Consider the following 19,598-nt stretch of genomic DNA (forward strand, 5'->3'; position numbering starts at 1 on the left):
TGACTTGCGCCGGGCGCCTCGGCAACTTTGGAAAACTGTCTTTTTGCTCATGGTTTCCGTCATTGCAAGTCTCCCACCGGTTCATCAGAATCAACCTACTTTCAACATAACAGATAAGTTCGCATTGGTTGTGAAGAGGGTGGTGTGAGGTAGTCTGGGCCGCGGCGATGGAGTTTTATGTGTCGATGCAAGATGCATCGGTGTGATGCCGCGATCATGTTATGTGGACGATCCAACGGTTCCCCCGAATAGTTCAACTGAGAGAGTTATCTGAGACTGCGTATGCAGAGCGCATAATGCCACTTCCAAGCTACGTGTATTCCCACGCTCAAAAGTATTCAGTTTGATTTACATGCTCTGGCTTTCGCAACTAGACGTGTCTGAGCAATAGACTACAGTCACTCAGCAAGAGCCCTTATCCAAGAGATTAGACTAAAAGTGGGAGCCGTCATTCGGTGTGTCGTGCTATTGAAAGCAGCTACACGAAGCTCACCGCATACCTAATGTGGTTGAGCTTGCGTCCTGGACTGTGGCTTACGCAGTGTCAACCACATCCCAAAAGTTCAGACGATGGCTTGCCTCGGTACAACGTCAGTGCATAGCGATCCACGCCCATTTTGGTCAAAATTACGAGAACCCCGGCTGTCATCGAGGGAGCGTTCATGATGTCACATGGGAACAAATGAAGGAAATGCCCCGGGACATAAGCTTTCGACTCGGGAACATCATCTGAACAACGCCAGCTATTTCCCTATTCTATCCTAGGGCGGTGCGCTTCGTATAGCGCATGCTGCCACCCGATTCGACTGCCGACAGGCAGAATACTCGGGGTCTGCCGGGGAAAGCGGACTCTGTCGCGATCGAACGGCCTTGGTATTATCGGACGGGGCCTTGGTCCAGACCCGGCCGCATGTCATCGCTCTATGTCCGTCGGGCAGGCGACGTCAGGCTCCCGCCGGCCTGGTGTGGATGGTTCGGGAAGCGGCAGCGAAATGTTACCACCATGTTGGGTCCGTCATGCCTGTCTTTCACAACGTTACTGGCTAGGCAGATCGAACCATGACCACACCGCGGCTCATTCATCGACCGTTGGAACCGATAGGAATTTAACCTTAGAGAAAACAGGCGCCGTTGACAAGGGTGACTTTATGACGTCCGCACTGACGACGTGAACGGGCACGTCTTGAATTCTTGATATAAAGCTTCAGAAACATCCATCGACATAACCATTCGAGAAGTCAGCCACCATCAGCAAAGCCAACAATCAAGAAACATCTTTCGACAGCAATCTTTGAATTCCAGACTCCAACAGCAGCTCCAAGAACCAAGCAGCCAACACATCTACTACAAACATGAAGACCACCAGAGCCATTGCCATGGGCTTGACCCTTGCCTCCACGAACGTCCTCGCGCTGCCCGTGTCTGACCCAGCGGCAGAGGCGACTGTTCATGAGATCGTTGAGAACAACCAGTCAGCCAACGTCGTCGCAGCAGACAAGCAGGTCCAAGGCATGAATGCATTCCTCGGCGACGAGGTCAACTCGATGAAGAACACCAACCCCGCACCCAAGGACACCATTTACCCCAAGAGATCCGAGAAAGATGCACCATACTCGATGTCCGAGGAAGAGCTTCGAAGCAAGATCTACTTCCCCAAGACCTTTTCCATGACCTCGGGAAAGCAGCCCATCATCCTTGTCCCCGGCACCGCGGCGATGGCTGGGTCGACCTTCCGCGCCAACCTGGGTCCTCTTCTTGCCAAGTCTGACTTTGCGGATCCTCTTTGGGTCAACATCCCCGAAGCGTCCCTGGGTGATGCCCAGGAGAATTCCGAATATGTCGCCTACGCCATGAACTACGTTCAGAGTATGACGGGCAAGAAGGCCGCCGTCGCGGCTTGGAGTCAAGGAAACTTGAATGTGCAGTGGGCCATGAAGTACTGGCCCAGCACCAGAGAGACGGTGACCGACTTTGTCTCGTTCTCTCCTGACTTCCACGGCACCACTGAGGCTTTCTTGGCTTGCGACACTGCTGCAGCTCTTATCGGATGCACACCTTCTGTGTATCAACAGAAGTATGACTCCAAGTTCGTCGCAACTCTTCGCGCTGGCGGCGGAGACAGTGCCTATGGCAAGTCTTGTCTTCCACTCCACCGTTGAAAAGAATTTTGCTAACAAATCCCCGACAGTCCCCACCACATCCATTTTCAGCGCCACCGATGAGGTCGTCCAACCCCAAGCTGGCCCCAAGGCTTCAGCTTTTCTCAAGGATGGCAGCGGCGCTCAAGCGACCAACATTGAGGTTCAGAAGGCCTGTCCCGGAACCCCGGCTGGCGGCGAGGTCACCCACGAAGGCATGTTGTACAACTCCTTGGCCTTCGCCCTCTTGGAGGATGCCATGAAGAACGAAGGTCCGGCCAAGCTCGACAGAATCGACAAGAAGGTCTGCCTTGACCCCGCCGCAGGAAAGATGGACAAGGCAGAGATCACTGCAACTGAAGGCGTCCTTGGCCAGGCCGGTGCGAACGTCTTGAAGTACCCCTACAAGGTCAAGTTCGAGCCCAAGATCAAGGCCTACGCTAAGTAAACGATCGGCTGGTTTCCGGATTGTAGGCGGGTTAGAGTGTACGATATGTGTACAATGCGTGTAAGAATACGGAGGGCATGCATAGCGTTGGGGTTTATAGCGAGCAAGCGAGTTTTTACATCATTCATGTACAACAGTTAGCGTTGCAAAGCGTCATAAAATCCATAAATTTGCTTTCACATCTGTCTTCCGAATTTGATCGGTGCTGTCCAGTGATCGTTTGATTGAAGAATGACTGGAAAGATTGAAGTGTCCGAAACATCCGACTTACATTGTCATAGAAATTGACTGCATTGATACGGTCCATACGCAACACACGACGAGGCCATCATTTCCATAGCTTGAGCCGGACGAATACATGCCTCCGATCCACACCTCCCCACTATCATCAAATCCTTTCTCCGCCGTTGGTGATAATCACCTCAAAGGTTCCCTTCGGAAGCCGTTCGGAGCGGTGATTAGATCAAGACTTCTCCGCGGGAAATCCGCCTTGGCATTGCAACAGAAGATGGCCCAAGAGCTCATCATAGACTGGGATAAATGGCCCCACCTCACTTTCCAAGAGAAAGAATCATATGGTTGATCAACCTCGAGGCTCGCCATAGTCGCATTCGAAGGATTGCTTCTTCTTTGCATTCCAGGATAGCGGGCGTTTTCGGTCCACGAAGGGGTGTTGAAACATTTCCAATGCCACGTGTGACAGATTGGCCCCCGCTGGCATCGAGCCGCTCCATCAGGGGCGCCGAGAGCCCACGCAGTACCCCACCGAATCTTACCTTGGAGAGGGCCTATGTGGGCTTTGCGTGGATAGGGAACGGTTGGACGGTGCTACGCTACGCAGGTTGTAATTGTGGACAGTTTAGTGGGCAAAGCTTGTCAATTTGCGGACGAACGAAAGTCCAGCGCATACAGAGATCGCACAAGTAGGTGATTGGGGATGGCTTCACCAGCACATTGTGGCTTACTCAACGTGATTGGGCGCCTATGCCGGTGGGATGTGACTGAATTTCACCAGACATAAATATCACCTGTTTCCACGAGACTGCTCCAAAGTATTGAGCTTGATTTCCAAAGCTACGAGATAGATTTGGCCTGAGAATGGTCGTCGGAGGACATTGCAACTCTCCTGTCAAGTGCACCAGTGAGGCTCAAGCGACACCGGAACTCTGACCACAGCTCCGGTGATATGATCCATCAACAGTTAAGATCAGCACGTCTAAATGCCTCTCTGCGAGATGCCATCACGATGAGCCCATCACCAAGGCCGGCTCGGACACTGAGCACAGTCTAGCTCATCGGGCGTTTTGGCGATCGACAGCCACCCAAGTGAGACGTGACTATGGCACCTCGATTGTCGCAGTTTGTCGGGGGGGCATCAGGATAAATATGGGTAAAATATCTCTAGACTGTAACACGAGACAAGCCTCACCTAAGGTGTTTACCTATTTTTCCGCCACTCGTCCGTCTGAACCCCACATATCCGGTCGTCCTCCGGGGGCTGTGCACTGCCCTCGGGCGAAACGGCGGACTATTCCGATGACAGCCGCTTGCTGTGCCCTCATTGTCAGTCCCAGCGAAACAAGTCAGATTCTCACCAAACCACGCGGATATCGACATGGGAATATACGCAAACAAAAACAGGCTCTAATTCTGGGCTGAGATGGAGGCTGAACGGCCCCGTCACCCGTTCACTCACAAGGCGCGGATTACCTGTCTATTACGCGGCTACGGAGTACTGGGGAGAACATTCCCACAAAATTCCCAAGCGGAAGTGAAGAAATTTCCGGCTACCGATCAAGCTTAGGCGTCGAATAAGCTTGAGTGTCCCAAGGTGGGCGCTAAAGCTGTTCTTCCCCATGTTGTCCGGCCTAAGCCGCTGCTTGAATGCCAAGGGTAGCGGGGGTAACCCGAGGCATCACATCATGACCCCATGCTCATTGCGGATAGGGGCCGCGTCTTTCTATGAGCCATAATTAGATAGACTCATACAGTTCAGCACCGAAGGCTTGGGTGCTAATGCAGACTTCCCCGAATCGGACGAGGACGGGGAGTTAGGCTTGTGGACGTGGTAAGCATCTTGTGTATCCGTCTGGTCTGCGGATTTGCGCCAATTTCGCCAAGATATTTAAGTTTTCTGGTGTTGTAGCCCATCACCTGAGAAAACGGCTAAATCCCGCTCCAACGTCTCATTCACTCTGAAGACTAACCCATTGTTCCTGACGTTGGGACAGAGACGCTACCCTGGGCACTGACTTCTCCTTTTTGGTACTAACGCAGATGTCACGTCGGAGCTTATGTTGGGAATGGAAAGTGGGAGCGAGGCGGCGGGCATGGGGTCGGTTATTGTTGCCCCTGAAGGACACGCGTACTCGCCCACCGACGACCGATCCTATGTTTAATTTTCATGACAGCACGAATTCACCTGGGCTGGTCAGCCGTCCTGCTGGGCAGTCACCCCGTCTGCCGCCATGGCAGAAACCGTGTGGTTGGGATCGCGAAATGCGGGCCTGGTTATGGCATTGCTCGGACTGCCAAGAATCGCAGACAGCATTCTGAGGTTCTGGAACGCGCGTCATTGTGAGTTGGGCAAGCCCAGAGGACTTGCAACCGGTCATCGGGTTCAGTGGTAAGGTAGTGTATGGATAGGGTGCGGAAGAAATGGTACCTCCTGGGCAATCTCCCGTGGCACAGAGGGCGGCGTCAAGTGTGACAGGGGCCGTGTCCGGGCTTGCTCCATGCTGTCACTTGTCTGGGACTCGGAGGAGATCAATGGGGAAAGGAGCCGTGTGGGGGCAAGAATTGTCTCCATTGCTTGCACTGAGTGAGAGCATCTTCGATCAACGGTTGGAAGACAAAAGAGACAAGAGGCGCCGTTGACGGCTGGGGGGGGGGACAGCGCAAAGCGTCAGAGCTCCTTGCAGCAAACCTGCCAGAGGTCGAGGAGTTTAGGCCAGGAACAAGAAACCAAATGCAACGGTACCCTGCCCTACGATGGAGCAGCAGAGTCTTGGTGAGTGTCAAAGTTGCCAAAACCTGCCAGGGGATAGATGCCAAGCTCTCAAACTCCCCCACCTTCCCGTAGATTCAGAAAAAGAACAATTGTGGCACCGGCAGATCAGGGTACGTACTTTGTGCATGTACGGAACCATATGTGACGGCATAACGCGACGTGATTGGCCAAACCGTAGAGACTTTACCCACCTTGACGTTACCGGTCGTTAGAACTGAGGCTATTTTCCTCACAACCCCCTGTCTACATCTCTTTTCCACACTTCACTTCACCTCAACTTTTGTGCTACGCTACACGATGGGCGTCAGTTGTCGCAACGGACAACTTCCCTGGGCCAGCCAAAAAAAAATCCAGGAAGTTGCCCAAGTGGGCGATGGCTGAATATGCCGAATGCTATGATCCCAAAACACAGGCTGTTGGGACAGATTTACTCACTAACATCCTGCTCAGCTTCCCCTGAGCGCCTTCCGCCGAGAGATCAACCCGATTCTACCAGACTTGCATGTCGCATGAAAGATCACGGGTGATCCCAAGACCTGCTGCATGTCGTCCATCTTGGCACATCGACTCACCAGACCCCAAGCAAACCCAATCAGTCCCAGCGGAGAGGACGCAGCAGCCAAGGCCTTCAACTTGGGATGGCGTCAAGTCAACCTAAGACGACATCTTAGCGTGTTTTGGCCTCATGGGGTTCAGCCGCTAGCGCAACTCGCCCGTCAACAAGGCCCCTGGCCCTTTTTTCTTTTCTTTTCCTCCCATTGGCCAACGAGTTCCTGACGGCTGTGAATCAGAGTTCAAACGACCGCGGAGACCTCCCGTCTAGTGACCCCGGTCTGCGGTTTATTCTTTTTTGTTTGCCCATGGGATGGAGGGCCCATGGATGGGACCGATGGAGACGGGGGAGAGAGACGGACGGGCAGGTATGCAGGGGCCAAGACACGGTAGCGCTGGCTGTTGCTGCTCCTCCCTCTCGTCCTCCGCCTCCCTGCTGCCATGGGTCCAGTTCTTGGGTCCTTCGGGGAGGAGAAAATGGGCAAGGCGGCTCCACCGACGACATCGATGTCCGTCGGTGCTGAACGACCCTTTTAGGATGCCATCGAACCCGCTGGCATGAAGGCTTCATTTCGTTCCGTCTTCCTCAACCGACTCTTTCTCTTATTCTCTGTGTGGAGCTTTTCGGCTAGAGGCCATTCCCAATTCTTTGCCCTGGCGGTGCTAATATTCTCCTGCCCTGGCGGCCTTCTTGACCAGTATTGTTAATAAGTACTCTATTCTCACAAGTTCTAGCTTTCCGACCACCAAAGCAACATAACACCACAGACACACATTCGACAATGGCTTTTTCAGAGAGATCATGCCCGGTATCGGGTTCCATGGGAGGCAGAGGGAGGTGTCCAGCTGGTGCTGCCGCGACGGGCAGGCAAAGCAGATCGAGCAGTCGCATGGGGCCTCGAGGATGTTCCTTCTCTGGCTTCTCCCAGCCGGGCGACATTCACACAGCATTCGATGTAAGTCAACATCGAGACAAGACTTGACATGACTGGAAATACTGACGATATCAAAGATTCCTCGAGGAGTCGATGCCGAAGAGTGGCTCCGCATGAGGTCAGTTCAAGTCAAACTCTATCTGCCTAATAGCATGCATACTAACACAGGCATCAGGGAGCGCAAGTCCATCAACCAGATCCTCTATTCCAGCTACCCCTCACAACAAGAGATTGACTCAGCCAAGGACCAGAAACAGATGGACGCAATGAACGTGAACGAACAGGATCTTCTCGCCGTCGCCCTCGGCGCACCGGCGAGGCAAGTAATGCTGAGAGCGGAGGAGATCGGCCCCGCGACAGGCTGGAAAGACGGCTACCTCAGCATAGAACATGGCTTCTGCCCACCCGACTACGACGAGGCCGCCGGCGCATTAGCCAGATCCCCTGGCCGTATCTGGTCCGATCTTGCGGAGAGAATGCCCGGATGCGTGTCCCGCGGCCGCGTGAGAGAATCGATTGCCGCAGCCCCCGTCATCGAGGGCACCGAAGACATCATACCCGACCAGGCCCTCTGGGCTGCGCTGGTGGCGCTGGGTATGCTTTGCTCCATCTACCGCTTCGAGCAAAAGTATGATGGCCACGACGGAGTTAACGCGACTACGAACCCTTCCAAGTTGAGATTGAACTGCAAGATGGGTGACTACTTGGGAGAGGAGTTAGTCGGCATTCCTCTCAGCATCGCGCTGCCTTATTTCCAAGTATCCCGCCGTATGGGACGAACGCTTCCCCATCTTACCTTCGTCGACCAGTCTTCATACAACCTCAAGGTCAAGGACGCCACATCAAGCTTTCCCTACGTCGCCCGCTTCGACAACATTGAGCTGAGATGGCCAATGTTTGGTGAGCGCGCTGAGGTGGCGTTCCTCAAGGGAGTTGCAGACACATCTGGTAGGACTACACCTCTCTTACTTCAGACTTCATGTTATCGACTCGACTTTGCTAACCATGACTTGCAGCCTCTTTCCAACATGGCCCCGACGCCATCGCTGCTTGCCAAGAGCATGTAATGAACCGCAACAATGAGGGTCTTCTCCACGAGATGATCCGCCTGAAAGAAATTCTGGAGCGCATGCCCGGCGCCTTCCACTCCATCTCAACCAACCCCAACGCTGGTGAGAACTATGTTCCCGTCCAGCAATGGGTTCGCTGGGCCAAGTTCTCTGCCCCTCTCTCGAAGCGCTGCCCCGCCTCTTCGGGCCTCCAGTTCCCGCCCTACCTAGTTATGGATGCTTTCTTGGGCAGAAAAAAGTAAGTCGCCATCTGTATCTTGTGATGTCGCTTTACTGACATGTATCCGAAGGTACACATCCTTCCTCGGTGCTGAGGGTGTCCATCTCCGCGCATGGCTCCCCTCCAACCTGCGCGCTTTCATCGCGGCTATCGAGTACCACTACCGCATCCCTGAGTACGTGCAGCAATCCGGCGATCCTCGCTTGATGGGTGTTCTCGATGGTATCGTCGAGGCCTACACCGGTGAGCGCGGCTTTATGGGTGTCCACCGCTACAAGGTCTTTGGCATCCTCGAGGTCGCTGCTAAGACGGGTCGTACCGAGACCAACGGCGCCTCCGGTGCCGCCGATGGCGAGCGCCCGTGGGAAGAGACGCACCGTCAGTTTTCCGAGGCCATGAAGGAGCGTCTTGAGCCCTACCGAGGCGCTCTGCCAGTCGAGCCCCACCAAATGCGAGGCACTTTCGAAGAGTGCCGCTACGTTACCCGTGTATTGAGCAGGTCATTTGTCGATTCTGATCCTTCCCGCTCGATCGCGATGGTGACGCTTGACATCCGAGATACCGGTATCACTTGGGCTCCTGGCGACCGTTTGGCGGTGATGCCTTTGAACGGCTGGGAAGAGTGTGCCAAGGTCATCGCTGCTCTCGGTCTGGAGGAGCATATCGATGCTCCAGTGGAGACCACGGGAACCTGGGCCCGCTTCGAGATGCACCTTGGTTCCGTGAGGAGGACTGCTACTCCCAAGCTGACGGTTGGCGACATCCTCCGCCGCGGCCACCTCGCTCCCATCACCAAGGAGATGGCTCTCAAGATTCACGGGATGCTCCACGCATCCTCCAACACTGTCTTGCAGGTCCTAAGCACCGATGAATGGCCTGTGAGGGGTTCTCTGGGCGACTTGCTTCAGGATGCCGTCACGGATACTACTCCCCAGATTTGGGACAGAGTCTTCAACCTCGAAGATCTGTCTTGGTTGGCCGACTTGGTCAAGCTCGAGGTTCCTCGCACGTACTCGATTGCTAGCTACACGGAAGAGCTGCTGCCTGAGACGGTCGACCTTGCCGTCTCCCGCTCCGAGTACAAGCTTTGCTCAACTTTCGCAAAGGGTAGAGATATCTCTCGCTCTGGAGTTTCCAGCGGCTTCCTGAACCCGCCCGTGGAGATGGGCGAGATCGACTCGGATGATGAACTCCTCATCGGCGTGTCCCGCCCAGCCGCTTTCCAACTGCCCCTCGACCCAATGGCTCCCTGCGCCTTCTTCGCTGGTGGCAGTGGTATCGCTCCCTTCCGCAGCTTCTGGCAAGCTCGTCTTGCTCAGAGCGGTCTTTCCGGAGGTAAGAACTCTCTGTACCTCGGTGTCCAGTCCCGTGAGAAGTTCTGCTTTGAGGAAGAACTCCGCCAGTACGTCAACGCGGACTTCATGGAGGTACATCTCGCATTTTCAAGAGACTCGCGTGGTCTGGCCTACGAGGGTCATGATCTCGTCGAGAAGCACATTCCCCCTCGCTACATCGATACCTTGATTGTCGAACAGGGTGCCCAGATCTGCGACCTCGTGATGTCCAAGAAGCAGGGTGGCCTTGGTGGCTATCTCTACGTCTGTGGTTCGGTCTCCGTGTTTGACTCCGTCATGCAGGGAATCCGCAAGGCAATTTATACCTACAGAACAGCCACTGAAAGCGGCGTCGATACCATTGTCAACAAGGCGTTTGCTGAGAGACGCTTCATGCTTGATGTCTTCATGACCCCCAAGCCCCTTCCATGCACGCTGCCGACTATTCCTCTGTCACAATTGGCCCTGCATACCGGCCACCGCCCTGGATCACGTATGTGGATTGGTGTTCACGGAAGTGTCTACGATGTCACCGACTTCTGTCCTATGCACCCGGGCGGAACCCTCATCATCAAGTCCAACGCCGGTGTCGACTGCTCAAAGTCTTTCGACAACCTCGCCCATACGAACAACCCCGAGGTGTCCTCTCTCCTGACGAAGTACTTTGTCGGTCACTTGACCCCCAAGCCCGACTACGGCAGCGACGAAATCTCTGCCCTCCATGACCTCTGGTCGGCCTACCTCCGTACCACGGTCGAAACCCTCGTCGCTCATCAGTTCGAAATGTACGAGATCATGGGCGCTTCCCTCGAGACCAACTCCTCCCACGACCCCGCCGGCAGCAACAACATCTGGCTCCGCGAATCCCTCCCCAACATCATCGCTGTCCGCACCTTCTACGGCTACCAGTCCCGTCTCCTGCAAGGCGGCTTCGCAGCCCTCTTCGGCCCAAAGCTGCAGGAGCTCGTCCTCAAACTCTCCTTCGGCGTCGCCAGCGCCAACGGCCCCGCCGCCGACACCAAGCTGCCCGACGTCCTCGGCACCGTCGCGCGCGCAAAGACCTCGGGCGACGCCGCCACCTGCACTAAGGAGGTCGCCCTCGTCGGCCAGTTCGTCTGCGACGCCGACGCCTCCCTCCGGTTCCAGGAGCGTGGCGTCTTTGCCTACGCCGCCCGCAGCGTCGAGCTCGACATCGCCCTGCTCGAGGATCTCCGCCAGGAGGCCTGCAACGGCATGGACGCCTTCGACAGCATCGCAAACTCCATCAAGGAGTCCTCCGACCCGGACGTCGAGAACGCCCGCCTCACCGCGCTCTCCACCTTCCTCCTCCAGGTCCTCGAGCGAATGGCCCGCCACCTCGAGGTCTTTTACGCCCAGTTGGCCCGCTCCTCCGTCTACCAGCCCCAGCTCGAGAAGAACCCGGCCCGCACCCGCTGGGCCCTCGTCCGCAGACGCATCCGCGACGGCAGCCTCTTCGTCCTGGCCACCAAGGCCGAGCTCTCCTCCAACCTGCTGGACCCGGCGGCCGGCCAGAACCAGCAGCCGTACTACATGTCGCGCGCGAACCCGAACCAGAACATTGACTTTGACCGCGTCATGGCGCAGGTGCAGGCCTCGCTGCGACAGGACGTCTCGGCCATGAACCCCTCGCACCTGCAGCCTCACCAGCAGCACCCGCAGCAACCTCTGACGCTCAACGCCGTGCACCAGGCCCGAGGGCGCGTCGACACGGGCGACGTCAGCGTCGTCGCGAGCCGCGAGAACGCAGACGCCCTGCGCGCCATGAGCAGCTTCGTCGAGAAGAACAGCCGTGCCATCCGCCGTCTGAGCAAGATGCCCGCCGCAATGCCCTCTGGCATGAACTTCGAAGACATCCAGCGCGCCGCACTGCTCGAAATGGCCCAGAGCGGCGCCGGCGGGCAGAGCGGTCTGCTGTCACCCCCAGAAATGGCAGGTGACATGCATAACCATCACCACCAAGAGCAAGGGCTGCATGTCAGGAAGAGCGGGAATGGCAACAGGATCCTCCCGACGCCGCCCTCATCCCGCGGCTCAAGCCGGTCCCCCACGCGGTTCAACCAGCCCTTCGCCGTGGGAGGCAAGCCCACGGCCGAGATGCTCCTCGCCAAACTCAACCGTCCCCGCGGCGCCTCTCTCACCAGGACGCCGAACGCATCGCAGCCAGGCTCCCCAGCACCCTTCCCCGTCCTTCGCGGCTCACACTCGCCGCCGCCTTCGCACCACGGCAGCCAACACCCCGTCGACGCGCAAACCGCGCTGAGCTCGATGATGAGCCGCCTCAACACGCGCCCGCGCAGCGGCTCCGCCGCCATGATGTCGAGCACCGGCGGCATGCACTCCCCCGCGCACCCAGCAGCGGGCGGCGGGCTCGCGCGCACGCGGTCGCTCATGAGTCTAGGCAGCAGCGGCAGTCAAGCTCGCGAGCGGGGACATGTGTCGCGGCCGTCTGGGGGTTCGCTCCGCGCGCTGAAGCTGCGGAGCGTGATGGAGCAGAGCGAGGAAAGGGTTGCTCCCACGTTTTAGGATTGAGTGGAGTTGACAGGTGTGTGTGTGTGTTTCGGTCCCGGAGTCCCGTATTGGGATTCGGTGACCGACGATGAGACGAAAAAAAACAGACCTCCGTGAGCCGCATCCCGAGCGCAAGCGGTGCAGTGACGGTCTTGGCGAGTTGTCGTTGTTGTTCTAGGGAATGTCCGTGTCCGTGCGGTCATCTTTCAGGATTCCTTTCCTCCGATGTGATGGGTGATCCGAGGTTCTTTCGTTGTCCATGATTATTTCGTTTTGTGTCTACTCTTTTTGGATTGCTGCCTGGGAATGCACGGTTGGCTTTGCGGAAAATAAGCCAGAAGAAAAGAAAAGTACCAGTCTTTTTTAGTCAGAGAGCTAAAATTGTGTTTAGAGTAGAGTTAGGGAATTGTACAACAATATTGGTCAAATTATTCGAGTCCGGACTTTGGCATGTGATGAGAGTGACTGTGCGCAATAAGAGAGAAGCCTGAAGCGGCATCGTGACATGCTCATTGAATGGTCACGATGAGAGGCATGCAGCAATTTTGATTCCGACTTGATCATGATTCAATAAAAAATGCCTAGCTGAGCCTAGAATCTAAATGGAGACGCGATAACATATGATATTGGCCCTGATGATAATGAAAAAAATGATGGTAAATTCCGTGGTAATGGGCGTCAATGTTGTTACAATCTTGCTTTCCCAACGCCTCAATCCAGACAGAATGGGATACAACAGCGTCAGCTTGAAAGGGGGGAATCTCTACCACGATGATGATGATGAAAGACTGTAGTCTTCTCTGCTTTATCTATGCCAGAACACACAAAAAATGAAGAACAATTCCGTTTCGGGGGTCTCCTCCCCTGTGGGCTGTATCCGTTTACTTGTCCAACGCCTGTGATTGACACTTTTCAGGAGGGTTAGCATTGAGTTCAAATGAAGGGGAATAGAGGAAACTCACCATTTGGAAATAGACTCCCCTCTCCGCAATCAGCGTCGCGTGGTCACCCCTCTCGACAACCTTGCCATCGGCCATGACGAAGATCACGTCCGCGTTCTGCACGGTCGCCAGCCGATGCGCGACCATGATCATCGTCCTGCTGCCCTTCGTCGCGTCGAAGACGGCCTGCACCGCGCGCTCCGTCTCGCTGTCGAGCGAGCTCGTCGCCTCGTCGAGGAGCAGCAGCGACGGCCGGCGGATCAGCGCGCGCGCGATCGAGACGCGCTGCTTCTGCCCGCCCGACAACGCCACACCTGACTGGCCCACGGCGGTGTTGTATCCCTCCGGCAGCGACATCACAAACTCGTGGATGCCCGCGTCCTTGGCCGCCGCGTGCAGTGCCTCGTCACTCACAGAATCCTCATCCTCGATGCCGAGAAGGATGTTATCCCGGATCGTGCCCGTGAAGAGCGACGGCTCCTGCGCGACGAGGGAGATGTTCTGGCGGTACTTTGCGAGGTCGAGGCTGTTGATGTCGTGGCCGTTGTAGAGCACGCGGCCCTCGCCGTGGAGGGCGTAGAAGCGCTCGAGGAGAGAGATGATGGTGGTCTTGCCGGAGCCCGAGGGCCCGACGATGGCGGCGAACTGGCCGCGCTCAATGTGCAGGTCGAGGCCCTTGAGGACGGGCGTCGGGCGGGTCGGGTAGCTGAACCAGACGTCCTTGAAGTCGATCTCGACGCCCTTCTCGTAGTGCACCTCGTACGGGACCACGTCGCTGACGCGCTCGGTGGGCGCTGCGGAGGTGGTCTCGTCGTCGTCGGCGTCGCGCATGGCGAGGATGCGGTCGGCGGCGGTCTTGGCCTTGGCGATGTTGGGCCCGAAGGAGAGCCACTGGCCGGCGGACATGCCGCCCTGGACGACGGCGATGTAGACGACCATGTACTGGAAGGGGGTGTACTCGTGGTCGGAGAGCAGGCGGCCGCCGTACCACAGGACAAAGGCCATGCAGAGCAGGGAGATGGAGTCGCTGAAGGCGAAGAGCATGACGGAGAAGCGGGACTTGCGGAAAGCGTCGCGGGTGTGCTCGGCGAGCAGCTCGTCGTAGCGCTGGCAGATGCCCTGCTCCATGGTGAGCGAGGAGACGGTGCGGATGGCGCCGATGGACTCGGAGGCGAACTTTGCGGACTCGGCGAAGACGGCGTTGTTGGCCTCCTCGAACTTGGTCTCGTGGCGCACGCGGTAGAACATGGCGGCGACGATGATGGGCATGGAGGTGCCGAGGGCGACGAGGGTGAGCTTCCAGCCGAATACGAGGCCAACTACGATACAGCCAATAACGTTAAACAGCGAGATGAGCACGAAGGCCATGTTGGTGCCGAGCAGCTGCTGCAGCATGGTCGGGTCGGTGGCGAGGCGGGCTGTGAGGGCGCCGGCGGAGTTACCCTCGGCGTCGAAGAAGGCGGACGGCTTGTAGAGGATGTTGCGGAAGTACTCCTTGCGGTAGACGCGGGTGATGCCGAAGCCGATGGTGGTGGTCGCCCAGCCGAGGAGGAAGTGGGAGATGCCGACGCCGGCGGCGAGGTAGACGAACATGAGGCACCAGTGGTTCGCGATGACGCGCAGGAAGCTGCCCCAGTAGGAGAAGAGCGAGACTAGCACGGCGAAGAGGTAGGCCTGGACGGGGGTGCTGGCGCCGGCGCCGAGGGCCGCGACGGCGATGACGATGTACGTCTTCCAGCGCTTGCGCTGCTCGCCGAGGAGGAGGCCGAAGGAGCCGAAGAGGTGCCACGCGCGCCAGCGGGCCCAGAGGCCGCGAGGCTCCTTGATGACGCGGACGTTGCCGCCGGCGCCGCGCTCGAGCTCCTCGTCGGAGCCGTCGCGCTCGGTGACGGGGTTGCTGTCCTCGTCGACGTTGTCGATGCTCTGGCGCTTCTCGGTGAGGTCGCCCTCGCTGCTGCCGAAGGGCATGGACTTGGGCAGGGAGTTGCGCTCGGGCTCGGGGCGGCGCCAGCTGAGGTCGCCGAAGAGGATGTCGTCGTCCTCCTCGACGCCCATGTCCAGCTTCTGCGCGGTGGCGAGGAGGTGGTAGGGGCCGTCGATCTGGGCCATGAGTTCCTGGTGAGTTCCCTGCTGGACGACCTGGCCCTTGCGGAGGAGGATGATGCTGTCGGCCTTTCTGATGGTTCCGAGACGGTGGGCGATGACGATGGTGGTGCGGCCGCGGCAGGCGCGGTCGAGCGCGGCCTGGACGATCTGCTCGCTCCTCACATCAATAGCGGAGGTGGCCTCGTCGAGGATGAGAATCTTGGGCTGCTTGACGATGGCACGGGCGATGGCGAGACGTTGGCGCTGGCCGCCGGAGAGCTTAATGCCGGCGTCACCAACCTCGGTCTGGTAGCCCTCGGGCAGGCGGGAGATGAACTCGTCGGCGAAGGCGTCCTTGCAGGCCTGCTCGATGAGCTTGGCCTTGACGGACTCGTCCTCGAACTCGAACTCGGTGCCGATGAGGCCATACTCGACGTTCTTGAAAATTGTGGTGTTGAAGAGGGCGTTGTCCTGCTGGACGAGACCGATCTGGTTGCGCCACCAGCGGGGGTCGATCTCGCTGAGGAGGCGGCCGCCGCAGCTGATGATACCGTTTCTGAGCCAGAGAGTCTGTAACGTGTTAGCCGGTGTAGATGATGACGGGTGTCAAGGGTGAGACTGACAAGTTGGTTGGCCTGGAGATCTCCGTTGAACTCATACCAACGCTCCAGGATTCCGACGATGGTACTCTTTCCGGAGCCAGAGGGTCCGACAATGGCGGTGACCTTGCCAGCGGGGAACGTCAGGCTCAGGTTCTCCAGGATCTTGACGTCGGGGCGCTTGGGGTACACGAAGTTGACGTTCTGGAAGACGATGTCGCCCTCGGCGGACGCCTCGGGGCCCTTGAGCTTGCCGTAAGTCGGCTTCGGGGCGTCGATGATGGTGTGGAAGATGGCGTTGGCGTCAGCAGCCTGCGACGCGGCTGACAGCGGGGCCGTGAGCTGGCCGATGGAGGACGCCATCATCATGATGCAGAGGAGGACGCTGGGGTGGGAGTGTCAGATAAGGTTCATCCTGCCGGATGGAGGAGCACGGAAGGACTTACACGATGAGGGAGGCCGGGGTAGTCAGGACCATCATGGTGTACATCTTGAACGCGTACCAGAAGGACAGCGCAAAGGTGCTAGGAAGCGTTAGTAAACCACATCGTCAGGTGTATACATCCTTGACTGCTTACGCATAAATGGCAAAGAAGACTGTGACAGGTTAGCAAACATCCTACATCTGAAGGAACGCCGTGGGAGTAACTCACTCAGGCCCTGCTGGAACCCAACCAGCCACGCCATGCCCGCGCCCTTCTCCCGCGACCTGTCCGCCAGCATTCCATACTTGGCCAGCATCTTGAACTCAGCGCCGCACGCCGCGAGCATCCTGATGGCGCCGAACGCCTCAGTAGCCACAGACGCGGCCTCAATGTCCATGTCCTGGACGTCCTTCAGACGCTGAATGATGGGCGGGGTGGTGAACATGTAGACGAAGAGGATGAAGACGAGCCCGGAGGCGGTGGTCAGCGTCAGCAGCCAGTTGTACGCGAAGGCGATGGTGAAGCCCGCGATGACGGTCGAGAAGGACATGAAGAAGGTGCCGATCTTCTCGGAGATGCCGAGCTGCAGCGTGCTGGCGGTGATGGTGATGATGGCGGCCGTCTGGCCCGGCGCGAGCATGTCCAGCATCGAGATGGGCAGGGCGAAGAGGGAGCGCAGGTAGGTCAGGCGGATGGCGGCGGAGATGCGGATGCTCGTCATGCGGAAGCCGAGCTGTGAGATTGTTTGTCAGTGAAGTGTGTGGTTGGGGGTTAGTGGGTGACTTACGTTGGACAGGTAGGTGAGGATCAGTCTGGCGATGAAGAGGTAGACGATGTACAGCACGCCCTGGTTGACGGTGCGCGTGAACTCTTCTTGCGTCTCCTGCGTGCCTTGCTTGAAGAAGCCAGTGAAGGTGCCGACGAGTTGTCCTGAGCTGTGTTAATTGCTGCCTCTCTGCGACAGGTGATGGTGTGTCACTCACCAAAGACGATGTTCATCACCGGCATGGTGAGACCAGCACCGATGGCACCTAATACCGACACCATGATGATGAGCTTGTCATACCATGTGCCATAGGACAAGATTCTCTGTGATATGAGTCAGTAAACGCATGTCCACACACATACATGCTAGACCAGAACAACATACGATGAAATTCCTCAGCGTCGCAACGTTCTTCGTGCTGAGCTTCCACCACGATCTCTTGGGAGCCGGTGGCGGCGCGTTGGGGTCCGTCGCGACCGCTCCGCCGGGGGCCGGTCCGGGGCCCGGAGCAGCTGCCGGCGCATCGGCAGTGCCGCCGGCCGGTGTGGCCATGATAACTGGCGGGGGTGGTAGGGGGGTGGTGGTGGTGACCGGGGTAGGTCGTGGGGTCCGATTCGACCGGGAGATGTCTTCCGATCCGGATATCTGGTGCTTCCTCTTCTATCGTAAGGTAGTACTGGCTATCCTATTATTTGTCGTTGCAGGCTATGTGGAGGAGGACGACCGGGCCATATGTGTGTGTGGGGAAGATTCTTTCTCACAAACAGGTGAAAAGCCTGGGGGCACCAGGGGGGAGAGATCGGCAGGCCGGCAGTGACAAGGGGGCAGGGGAGGTTAATGTGATGTGTGGGAGGTGTAAAGGTTCAGAGAAGCTTAGTCTTATGCGAACAACTCGCGTGTCAGGATAATTTGTCAAATGGCAGCTTTCTCTCCTTTGGGTGTTTGTTTCTCTTTCGATCCAAGGAACAAGTGGTAAATCGAGATTGTGTCGTCCCGCGGCAACAGCTGAATGGGAAACACACAGAAAAGAGAGTTCCCAACCAGGGTACCAGGGGGGGATGGGGAAAGAGTCAAGAAGATAGGAGAAAATGAGAAGAAAAAGTGAGATGAAGGTCGCAGAGTTGAGCCAGCCAGACTCACACTACACACAACGGATGTAACGCGAACGGGGGGCGAACAAGAAACCACACCCAGTGTAGACTTGACCAGACGAGACAGCAGTCGAATGGCAAGAGACCGGGGGTGGGAGAGAGAGAAGGAGAGGAGAGACTAGAGAGTGAGAGCGAGAAGGAGAACACAGAGCAAGGGTTTGGCAGAGGAGACAAGGCGGAAGGGGGATGGGGGGATGGTTGTGAAATGGGGGGACCGGCAGAAGTACACTGCAAAAGCGCCGGGAAACGGGTATCAACGAGCCACCCGAGAGGGCGACCTGCAGAAGCGGCTGTGCAGGTGCTGCTGCTGCCGCTGCGTCTGCTGCTTCTGTTGCTGATGCTGATGCTGATGCTGCATCGCCTGCTTGCGTGCGAAACGATGCGCGGAGGTGGGTTTAGGCGGGGACCCCCCAAGAAGGACGAACAGCAGCGGACACACAAGGGAAGGGAACAAAAAAACGACCTAGCGCCGAGAGAGTTGGGTTTGGGAATTTGTGAGATTTTGGGCAGCGGTGAGATGGGATTTGATGGATGGGGTGGGAGGAGCGGGCGGGCGGGCGAGCGAGAGGGAAGCCAAAGATGGGCAGAGATGGGATGAAGATGGATGGGCGGGCGAGAAGTGAGATCATGGGCAGTGGGGAACGATTTGGTTCTGCTGTGGTGGTGGTGCTTTGGGGTTGCATGCAAGAGTTATCTTGGCCACACACCCCCCAGATTATTTCTCCGAGATCATGATCACGCAACTTGTGCGTTCAACCCGCTCTCTGTATTGACCACTGCGTGCCAAGGTATATCTGCTTTGCGCGTTGGGTTGGTCCAGAGGGTGGGCTGCGGAGCGGCGGAGAGGAAGTGCGTGTAAGTCATGGTCACATATCTGCCCAGCGGTGGTGCCCTGTGTGTGGATGATTGAGAGAGCGGATTACCGCATCTCCACCCAAGCAGCAAAAAGCATAGCGAGAGCGCGTGGCGGGCAGCCAGATGGGCAGGATTTGGAGAAGCCGCAGGCAGATGAAATGGAACGGGAGGCTGAGTTTGGTGGCATGGTGTCGTTGCTCGTACTTCGTACAGCCAGCTGCACCCTTCGCTCGGTTCTTGGTTCGGTCTTGGGAAAGTGGAAACGAGTAAGGAACGGACGTCGTTTCTTCTTCTTCTGTTTTACCCGTGTGATGTAAAGATGAAACGGGGGGGCAGCACGCCGTGGTAGCGATTGATGGTTTACCTTACCTGAGGGTAAAAGGTACGGAGTGACTTTACTTGGAGAGGCGTTGATTGGGGGCAAGCGTGCATGTGCTTCTCCTTCTTCGTCTTCTTCATTGCTTCTCCCTAACCCGTTTGGCCCCGCTCTCTGGTGCATTTCTGTTACCACCCTCGCGCCTCTCGGAAATAAAATAAAAA

General features: G+C 57.2%; 3 protein-coding genes across 3 annotated transcripts; 2 read left to right on the forward strand and 1 right to left on the reverse strand.

The window, feature by feature from the left end:
• Positions 1 to 1,352: 1,352 nt before the first annotated feature.
• Positions 1,353 to 2,586, forward strand: GCG54_00011581 (Lipase B; the record flags this gene model as incomplete). Its single annotated transcript, XM_045411483.1, has 2 exons — positions 1,353 to 2,139; positions 2,189 to 2,586. 2 exons carry the CDS (start codon positions 1,353 to 1,355, stop codon positions 2,584 to 2,586), a joined length of 1,185 nt encoding a protein of 394 aa, XP_045268541.1.
• Positions 2,587 to 6,930: 4,344 nt separating this feature from the next.
• On the forward strand, positions 6,931 to 12,251 carry GCG54_00011582 (Nitric oxide synthase inducible; the record flags this gene model as incomplete). The annotated part of the gene is made up of 4 exons (XM_045411484.1): positions 6,931 to 7,104; positions 7,161 to 8,031; positions 8,100 to 8,391; positions 8,444 to 12,251. The coding sequence occupies 4 exons, from the start codon at positions 6,931 to 6,933 to the stop codon at positions 12,249 to 12,251; spliced, it is 5,145 nt and encodes a 1,714-aa protein (XP_045268542.1).
• An 866-nt stretch (positions 12,252 to 13,117) lies between these two features.
• GCG54_00011583 (ABC transporter BEA3) lies at positions 13,118 to 17,604 on the reverse strand (the record flags this gene model as incomplete). Its single annotated transcript, XM_045411485.1, has 9 exons — positions 13,118 to 13,144; positions 13,199 to 15,832; positions 15,886 to 16,246; positions 16,308 to 16,385; positions 16,440 to 16,458; positions 16,515 to 17,019; positions 17,074 to 17,216; positions 17,270 to 17,375; positions 17,437 to 17,604. 9 exons carry the CDS (start codon positions 17,602 to 17,604, stop codon positions 13,118 to 13,120), a joined length of 4,041 nt encoding a protein of 1,346 aa, XP_045268543.1.
• Between the last annotated feature and the right edge of the window lie 1,994 nt (positions 17,605 to 19,598).

This window comes from Colletotrichum gloeosporioides (assembly GCF_011800055.1).
Source record: "Colletotrichum gloeosporioides strain Lc1 chromosome Unknown consensus_17, whole genome shotgun sequence".
NCBI classification, from domain to species: Eukaryota; Fungi; Ascomycota; class Sordariomycetes; order Glomerellales; family Glomerellaceae; genus Colletotrichum; species Colletotrichum gloeosporioides.